Below are 9,680 nucleotides of genomic sequence, written 5' to 3'. Positions count from 1 at the left end.
CCATGCGATAATTCCATAGCTTTGGAAACAGAAATCTCTTTTACATTGTTTTTCAGTCAGCAAAACTTGACAGACCTAAAAAAGCAGTAACTATTCAGTTTTTCTTCATACTTACTTTTACCATTATTATTTTCTTCAGGCACCTCCCATTTTATTTGTGAGCTACTAAATGGTGCTACCTGGAAATGCATACTTATATCCCTCTGAATGTTTGCCCATTGGGTTAGTGAAGTATTTGTATGTGCAGTTTCCTCAGCCTGCTCTAAATTATGTAGTGAAATATTGGAATACGCTAAACATTAATACTAGGATAAATCAACCTGAGATAATAAACCTTGTAGTTTTTCAGCATATTGGATGAAAAGACAAAAATGTGCAGATAACTGCGTCTCACAACAACATCTCGGAGGCAGAATTGTGATCCAAAGCATTAAATTTGGATCCCTCTGATTAAATTTGAGTAAAAGTTTCAGCAGAATGTACTTTTGGCAGGACATTCAATATCTAATAGGATCATTTAAAATTTAGGCTTCCAGAATAGTAACTGAGATTCTTTAAGGTCAACGCTTAGAGCTTTCCATGTTTATCGCCCCTGGTGCATCTACCTAGAGCCATCTACTCTTTGGGCAGACCCTCAATTGCTTTTTACAGTCAGCTGGATCAAACTCTGTGTGTCACGAAAAAGGTAGGTACAGTTTATGAACTGTATCATCTGTCCTATAAGTTGGAAATGTATCCTTCATTTCCACTTGCTGGAAAATGACTTTTCTGCTGTTAGGCACAATAACTGAAAGAACAGAGGTACATTGAAAGAACCACAGGCAAGGGCATAAAGAACAGAAATGGTGCTTTTCAGCGTGACATTGTTTCACAGTTACCTACTCTTTTCCCTAGTTTGCAGGAGTAGAATAATATTATACTCAGAAGAAAGATTCTGGGAAGTGAAGTATGCATTGAATTCTGGGACTATGTAACCTGACAAATTTTGCAGATACAAAGATAAGTCACTATTTCTGCTTTATTCAACAGAAAATAGTAGTGGATGTCTTTTTTTGTCAAAATTTCAGTACTGAGATCTGACTCCATTGCACATTCCTTTTTATGATGCACGTCTATGCTTCTAAACTGACCCCCAGCTCCGTGAATGAATTAAAGACCAAGAAGCAAAGAATATGACTTGATTAAGGTTTTGCCTTGAAGTTTTCCTCAAACAGCCCCAGCCAGCAGTACTCTCATGTTTTTGAGCTGGTGAGCGTTCCTGCTGCTCAGCATGCAGGTGCCATATCTTTGCTGAACTTGATGCCAGTGTGTGCATAGCTGCTCCTAACACATAAAAGAAGGAAAACTCAGAAAGATTATACTGAGGTCTACAAAGTTGTAGTGGGGATGGAAGCTGCTATTACCAAGGCAAGAGCCACCACAGTCTAAAACCTGCTCTGTGCCTTCTCTTGTAGCTGGTACCAAAGCCACCTCATTGTTTTTCCAATTACTTCAGCACTGGGAAGTGTAAGAGGAATGTACATAGGACAACCCAAAGCAATGCATGAATACAGCTGAGGTTGCCGTGAAGGCGCAAGCTGGGGCAGAGGTGCTGGCTTAGCTGCTTTATCACAGCTTTGCACCTGTGCAAAGCAGAGGAGGGCAGCTGCAGGCAGGTAGTGTTAGTCCAGAAAAAGATGCTCGTCTGCTTCTGTCTGGTTGGTACAAAATCACTTGCATATTTACATAACACTTTATAACCTGGAGGTATCTTCTGGATGGGCACAGGTTCCCATGTGGAACGTGAAATGATGCTCTGCAAGGAACCAGTGTCATTTTGTGAACTGCTTTTCTACCCCATCTAGCTTTCCCCTGTTTGACCAGGTTAGAACGTAGATATCATCAGTACCAAAAGGCACTAAGAGAAAATTCTTGTCAATGGTAAATTATGAGGTAAATTATGCTAGCGAGTTTTGTACTGGAAGGCAAGAAGGGACAGAACTGCCTTGGGACTTCTAGATTTGAGCTGGATTGTTATGCTGGACTGAGCTCAAGCCTTACAAAATTGAGGTCGTGTCCTCAGACTGACAAGGCAGAAGGTACTGTGTATTCCCCTTTCCAAAGGAAGCAAGTGTAATAATTTCAGCTCTGAGAAATGTTACTACTCAAAATTCTTCCATATTATTCTTAGGTAAAACAACAGATGCCTAACCAAAAAAGCAAGTATGGCAATGCTCCTATTTGTGAAGGTCTGAATAAGTCAGTTCATTATAAGCAAAATTTAGAACACGTATTCAAATTACCAGTCTGTTTAATGTGTCTATGCAAAGAACATGTTAAACAGAGAGATATGACATCCAAATACTCCTTTGCCAGTGGAAAAACAGCCCCAGGTTAATAAATGAAAACAGTTGTACATCTTTAACATTAGATGAGCAGGAAACATAAACAAGAATAAACAAAAATTAGCCTGCAACTTATAATGCTACCCTAAGGGAATAACAGTAAGATACACAGAGGTATCATGTAACATTTCAGTATCATCACTTTATGATATCTGTACCTTTTCAGCAGAAGCTGCTCATACTCTCTATAACACCTTCTGTTGGCATGTTATGAGTAAGTGTGATGGTCCATTAAATCACAGGTACTACTCACTGTAATGATATCTAAGAAAATTCTTATGTTTTTCACTGCTTAAAAAATATAAATTATGAAATGGTAAAATCATTTCTTCAAGAAGCGTTTGCAAATATGTTTTTTCAGCTGTGGAAGCTTCTGAAGAAATACCTCTTTGTGCAAAGACAAATTTAAGACTGTAAGGTCAGTATAAGTCTCTTGATTTTTCCTATTTATTAAACTCATTCTGGAATATTAATCCTACATACAACTATTACAGACTTTTCCTTCTCCTCACTAATTCCTTGTTTTAGATGTTATATTTTTTATATAATTTGTAAATATTGCTCTGTACAAAACTTTTTATACCCTGTTGTTAATTTGCATTCCAACTAATTGCTGTAGGAGTTTCATATTCTTTGCAAAAGGAGAGATATCTCCAGAAGTATTTTCTTTGTTTTTCTTTCTTCTTCCTCCCCGTGTAAATACTATTCTAAAAGTACGTTTGCCAAAAGACTATTTGCTATAAAAAACATCCCCATGCAGAATAGCAGTGACATGATACACCACAAACCCACTTGTGTAGTCTTTATTAATGACAACAGAAGCAGGATGAAGTGAAAGAAATAAATATGTGATTTAAATCAGCCATTTGTGTATTTATTTGAGATTCTTCAAGTGAAGATGAATAGCAGGTTTCTAAATGTGATATTATGTGGGTAAGCAAATGAGTCATTATTTGTATTACAGTGCAATAGAGTTGGGCAAGAGCGACACTACAAGAGGGAATAAGCAGTCATATCTAACTGTTTATTCTATTACATTCATCACCACGGGGTGTATCTGTACATGTCAGGTCAAGGGCAGTAATCCCTGTTCACATGAATCATTCTCAGTGCTAATGAAAACCATCCCTGATGCAGTGTGCTCAAACACCAACAGCTTCATTGGGTGACAAAATCAGACTAACTCACTTCTGCAAGCCAGAATTCACAGGTGAGGCAGAACGGCTGGGGGGATTCAGGGTTTAGGATGGAGAACAGATTAGCAGAGCCTGTTGGAGGAGATCAGCACTGAAAATCAGGTGGAAAACTTTTAACTGGAGAACAACAGTGCTGTTGCATCATAAGCTATGTCTCCTTCCCACCTTGGCTGTTCGAGTTTCAAAGCCAGAGTCTCTGTCTCTCTCTCTCTCAAAAAAAGGCAACTTGGTTCTGAGTCAGTTTCCAAAGAGTAAGTTATGAAGTTATGATAACAATGAATCCTGATTATCTTTCTTCACAAGCTTCTTGAAGTCAGGGAAACAGAGATGGAATATAGTGGCACAGGAAGGAGGTTTTATTTTCCTTTTTTATTTCCCCCCTCTTCTTAATTCAGTCAGGTCAAATTCTGCATACATTTTCCCCGTATTTCAGAGTGTCCAGATAAAAAGAAGAATATGCCTGGTCGAAGTGCTGATACATATAGATACATATGTGGATGAAAAATTAAAAATCAACTGTGGAATACCTTTCCAGGGCTGTGGCAGTGATGGCTGTGATTTGAGATACAGGTGGATTTATTACCAAGATTACAAACAAAAGCTATGCGCATTATTTGTCCTTAGGAAATATACTGCTTTGGCAGATCCCTGGGAATACAGCTGCACTTCAAACTATTTTTTCTTGCCTGAAAATTGCCAATATCCCCTCTCTGTGCCTATAACTTTTTAATCACAAACCCTAATTTTAGGAAGGCAACAAATTTCAGAGAATGTGATGGTTCTTACATGCAACGATGTTTTTACAGAAACTGTGGAGGCCCCATGCCAAAGCAAGGGGTGGAAGGCAATGGCGGGGGAGTCCCTGGGACTCTAGTGAGGAAGAAGGGGCTCGGCGGAGGTGAGGGCGGGAGGCTGCTATCTCACCACACATGGGCTTGTGGGAAGTGGGAATCTCAGGTTGAGTTACTCATCGTTTTGGAGTCAGGAGTGTGCAGAACCAATGATTTTGATGGCAGGAGGTAACGTACACATGTTTTTCAGGGAAGGTGCTGTGGGAGGACTTGCCGGCGGGCAGGAGGAGGCTCATACCGAGGACTGTCATCTCCCAAGTGTCCAAGCCTTCTGGTCCCGGGAGCCCACCAACACCGCCGCTGTTGCTGATGGTCTCCCTCTGCACGGTATGAACTGGGGGCTGCCGCCGCCGCCGCTCTACCCCTCCCCGGCAGGCGGCGGCGCTCGGACCGGACCGGACCGGACCGGACCGGACCAGGCAGGGGGCCAAGCGCAGCCCTACGATTCCCCGTCCACGGCCGCGGGGGGCGCGGGGCGGTGCTGCCCGGGGCTCCGCGCTGCCCGCCCTCGCTGATTGACACCGGGCCGGGCGGAGGCGGGCTCGCCGGGACCGCGTCGCTCCCGCCCGCCGCCGCCGCCGCCTGCGGGCAGCGGGTCCCGCGCTCCACCGCCGGGCTCGGCTTGGCGCGGGGCCGGGCCGGGTCGGGTCGGGTCGGGTCGGGTCCGCCGCGGTATGGCTGGCTCGCTGGGCAGGGGGGCGGCTTGCTGGCGGATGCGGAGCGCGGCGGGAGGCAGGAAAGAGAAGCCGCCGGGCGGCAAGCCCCAGCCCCGGCACGGTAAGGGGGCGGCCGCGGCGGGGCTTGGCGGGGCTCACAGCGAAGATGGGACGGGGAGCACCGAGGTCCGAGCGGGGCACCCCTGAGGCTAACTTGCTTGTGACTTGTCTTAGCCGCTGCGCTCTGTTGGGGCAGGGGGATCCTCGTTTCCTTTCCCATTCAGCCGGTTGGAAGGGAGGGGAGCTCCCTGCCTCCAAATTCCGCCGAGCTGCCCCTCATGGGTTTTATTTACCGCGTACCGGGGCTAGGGGAGAGGAAAAGGCTTCGCGTGCATTTTGGCATTTGCTTTGATAGCGGCTTTTTTGATTGTTGCAGAAAGCATTTGCAGCCTGGCAAACGCCAGTGAATCTGGGAAGAGTCCTCGAAATCTTTTTTGGCTTGCATCTGTCTGGTCTGAATGCTTGGGAAACACCGTTAAAAACACTGCTCTTGTCCCCACTTCACTTGTTCGGGGAGACAGATGCTGTCTTCCAAGGCTATGCTGTGCACAAACAGTTCTTTCAAAATCAGATCCTGACTTTGGAAACAGAAGGGAACGGTCTTGCGTGAACTTGAAAACAAGTGTTGAGGTTCGTGACCTCTTCGTTGTGTGCAGATCGGTGAATGCGGTTACCCAGAGCTAAACCTGTCATGTATGGTTTCTTTACTGTGCCACTTGGCTGTCACTGTAGTCTGCTTTGATGAGCAAACCCAACTGCTGGTGGATCCGGTCGCAGTGTCTGGAAATCTCACTAGAATTTGTTCTGAGTGTTCCCTATTGGGAACACTGTAGGGAACAAATAGGGGAAGTGTTTGGGTGAGTAAGTGGGTTTGCAGAAGTCTCTCACCTAGCTCCTCAAGGATAAAGTAACAGTTTAAGTTGTGTTTGAGTTCTGCTTGAATCTGTGCTTGTTTGTCGTTGGATATGTTAGTTTCCAGAGTAACTTTCTGCCTTTTCCAGAGAAAATAATTTGGCTGAAGGAGTAGTTTGCCCTCCTCAGAAGTACGAAGAGTGCTCTAGTGCATGCAGCAATCTTGACGACAAAGATGTTGGGATGATGGGGAGCCTGGCGTTTTAGGTGACAGTGTTCTGAAAAAGGTGCTTGCTATGAAAATAATAACCCTGAGTGCCTGTCTGAAATGAGAGAAAACTAGAAGTCACTTCTCCAACCGACTGTCACCTGGGTATTTCTGAGCTAGAGTGCTTTTGCAGCCACACCTCCTCTTCTATTTTGCTTGTTTGTGCATCTTTCACAAGTCAAAGAGGAAACAGACTAAAAGTCTGAGCGAAGGTTTTGTTGGTGGATGTCAGAAAACCTCTAAAGAAGTGAGTGCCGAAAAGGAAGTGTCAGCCAGTTAGAGAATAGAAGTGGCTCATTAATACTTGTAAATATTTATCCTATGAATTCTAAGTGTGATGCTGGTAGTGGGGAATAACAGATGAACAAAAGAGTTGCTGGGATCCCTCTAGGTTCTATCCCTGTTATTTGTGGATGTTATGCAGTAGCTAGGAACATAGACCAAAATCCTGGATGCAGGGAAGTGGGTGGGAATTTTGCCACTGACCTGAGAAGAGCCGTGATTGAACCCACAGACTGCGTGGTGTAAGGTGTCCGGCCAAGCTGAAAGCCTTTCCCTGATACAGCTATGCAATTGTGGCAAAGTTTGTACTACTGCGATATGCCGCTGTGGTCAGAATATCATCAAAGGAGCTCTACCATAAATTAGTTAATTTAGGGAGATAATTAGAACTGAGTTCTAATTTAGCTTAACAAAAAAGGTGTGGTGTGCTTCAGTCTCTCAGAGTTACTTCTTCCAAATGTTTTGTAAAGTGTCATATGTCACTAAATTCTCATTTAAGTAATTGCTGTAACAACATGGAACACTAAATTTAAATGCAGCAGCACATACAGTTTGCATCCCAATTAGTTTTCAACTGTACTTTAAGGATAATCATTCTTTCTGCTGTGCTGTCTTTACAAGGTACACTGTCATTATTTATCTGGTCATTTACTATCCTTTAGGAGCTCCAAATGTAAGGCAAAACCAAAATTAGACCTAATTTGTACATCCCTAATACTGATTGTGTTCTACAGGGAGATTTTTGGGGAGAAAGAAAAAAAAGTGTAGTATTACTTTAACATGCTTCTTAAATTTTCAAAGTTATGGAAACCCTCTGTTTTCCAAGAGTGGATTCAGGATTTACCCGAAATCAGATGAATTTCAGCTTTTTTAGACAGTATTGATGATTTCATGCAGAAATGGGAAATTTACATAAAATGTTAAAGCTGTAGCATTAGAGAGTTTATAGGTAAGATAAACTTAAAAGTACAAATGTGCTGTGTGAGCTGTCAGCAATGTTTAACTGGCAAGCAGACTTACAGGTTTGACTCATCCATGCATGCAATCATCAAAGTGAAGTGAGAACTGTTCACAAGAGAACTGGGAGTTATTGAAAGCGTGGAAGACTTTTGGGGAAGTAATGTTGTTCTTTCCTATTCTCTCTTTGCTGCAAAACCATTTCAATGCACCACCAGCCTGTGTTGGTAAAATGTGGCATAGCCCTGCGTGTCTGAATGGCACTGTTATGATTGACACCAGCTAAAGACCAGGCACAGTACTTCTGCGTATGTTTGGCTTCAGATACATTTATTTGGGCATCACTTCAGGATCTAAATTGGCAGTGTGCATACTGAGTTGGGAACACCTGAGCAAATCTGACATTTAACTGAGTGAAGTTACAAATATTTGCCAGCTTTGATGTTCTTCTCACCTTTTATATGAGCAATTATGGAGACTATTCTATACTTTTCAAATCTTTTACATACACAATATGAAATTTTCCCTGTGATCTCATGTTCTGAAGTTCTTGGTTTACACTTTTAAAAGTTTGTAAAGTACAAGCATTTCTATCCATTGTGGTCTAGGCAGAAAACAAAGTCTGTCAGGATGCAAGCAAAAAGTCAAGATCCTGTTAAGATGATGAATAATAATGGTCTTGTAAAAAGCCTATTTTTAAATGATTTAATGTTGGGTTGGCATTGACACCTTACTTGTAAAGTCTCCTAAGAGCTTCAAAACCTAGGTGGAAGGCTACAGCCAGAATTCTCTAAGTGGAACATGTTAATGAGTAGCATCATGGAAACAACAGTGTAAATCAAGTAGTATTTTACTGTGCTACTTAAGAAAACTTAAAAATACTTGTATGAAAAAATCTCCTCCCTTGAGGAGTAGATATAGAAAGTTTGTGACTAGAGTTTATGAAACACAAAGGTATTTTCAGTGGTGTCAAATAATTGAAAACAACGGAGAGAAAGCTTTTTAAAGCTATGTGAAAGTTAGCAATAAAACAATCACCAGTGGAAAACAGAGCAAGTAAATAGTGCTGGATGAACACGTGGGAGTGTGTGCACACAGAGGTGATATTTTAGACAGAAAATGATTTCTTCTTAATTTATTTTATTTTTTATTTTTTAAAACAAAATGTCACAAATTTAGGCTGGGGAGGAGCAGTCCTCTGTGCTTCAGCCAGCACAACAAAATCAGTTGGTATTGGGTCTGTACATTGGATCATGCCCAGGTAGCCTGGATAAATGAAAGTCAGTTGTAGCAGCACAGCTCTGTTTTTCACCTGGGCCTGCTGACCAATTTTAGTCTTCACCTGTCTAGAGCTGTCACAGAACAGGACAAAAAAATGTTGTCTTGATTTCTGTTTGGTGCTTATTCCACTTGAGTGTAATGGAAAGGCTGTGATGTGGTAAGGACAGAAGTTAGCATATTATCTCTCTAGAGAAGTGGACTCCTCTGACTGTGTTGAACTGGTGGAAGAGCTACATGCAGACCTGCACATTGTTTTCCTCTTGTACAAACTTAGATATATACATATATGGTAATGACTTCTGGTTGCTGCTGGACTAGACTAAATCCACACTTGATGGCAGGGAAATAAAGTTGTGCTTGAGTTTTTCCACTTTCGGATATTATCATCTTCTCACATTTCTTCTTGAAGCATTCCAGAATGTGCTTCAGTATTTTCTGTCAGCTTGTTCCTTTCTTTTCCCTTCTGTGTCTCCTGGGAAATAATGTTCTTGGTTATACTGAGGTAGTCATAACTAAATCTTCTGTTTTGTTTGAGGCATAGTTTTCAATGCTTCACTTTTTACACTTGGCTTGTTGTAGTATTTGTAAAAGTAAATGTCTGAAATTCATGTAGGCATTTTTTATATATCTATATATATAAATCTAAAAATAGAAGTTGTCTTCTTGAAGCAAATAAACCTCTTTTCTGTGGTCAGCTGGAATAATCTGCAGGTAGACTTTAAATCTTAAAGCATTTTTATAGCCTGTATGTTCAGAAAATGCAAACATTGATGCTATTTCTGCTTAGATCTACTAACACTTTGATGCCTCAGCCACTTTAGGCTCTCACTAGTCAGTGAGTGTGTGTTTGCCGTGTGTAATGCAGATCTTGCTGTGAAGGCATGGCTTTCAGA

General features: G+C 42.1%; 1 protein-coding gene across 2 annotated transcripts in view; it reads left to right on the top strand.

Annotated features, from left to right (window-relative positions):
- The first annotated feature begins 4,595 nt into the window (after nt 1-4,595).
- ZNF385D (zinc finger protein 385D) overlaps nt 4,596-9,680 on the top strand; it is a 423,315-nt gene continuing 418,230 nt past the window's right edge. Inside the window, exon 1 of one of the 2 annotated variants that reach the window (XM_062607166.1) lies at nt 4,596-4,758. In XM_062607166.1, the coding sequence (XP_062463150.1) occupies nt 4,611-4,758 (148 nt within the window). In that variant the 5' untranslated portion in view covers nt 4,596-4,610. Of the gene's footprint in view, nt 4,759-5,066; nt 5,209-9,680 lie in introns of those variants that run through there. The other variant, XM_062607168.1, reaches the window with a different exon arrangement.

The sequence above is a fragment of the Pezoporus occidentalis genome, unplaced genomic scaffold (assembly GCF_034315485.1).
Source record: "Pezoporus occidentalis ecotype Australia unplaced genomic scaffold, CSIRO_AGI_Poc_V1 ctg120, whole genome shotgun sequence".
Lineage (NCBI taxonomy): Eukaryota > Metazoa > Chordata > Aves > Psittaciformes > Psittacidae > Pezoporus > Pezoporus occidentalis.
The sequence above is the reverse complement of the archived record's forward strand: the minus strand, read 5'-3'. Positions and strand labels throughout refer to the sequence as shown.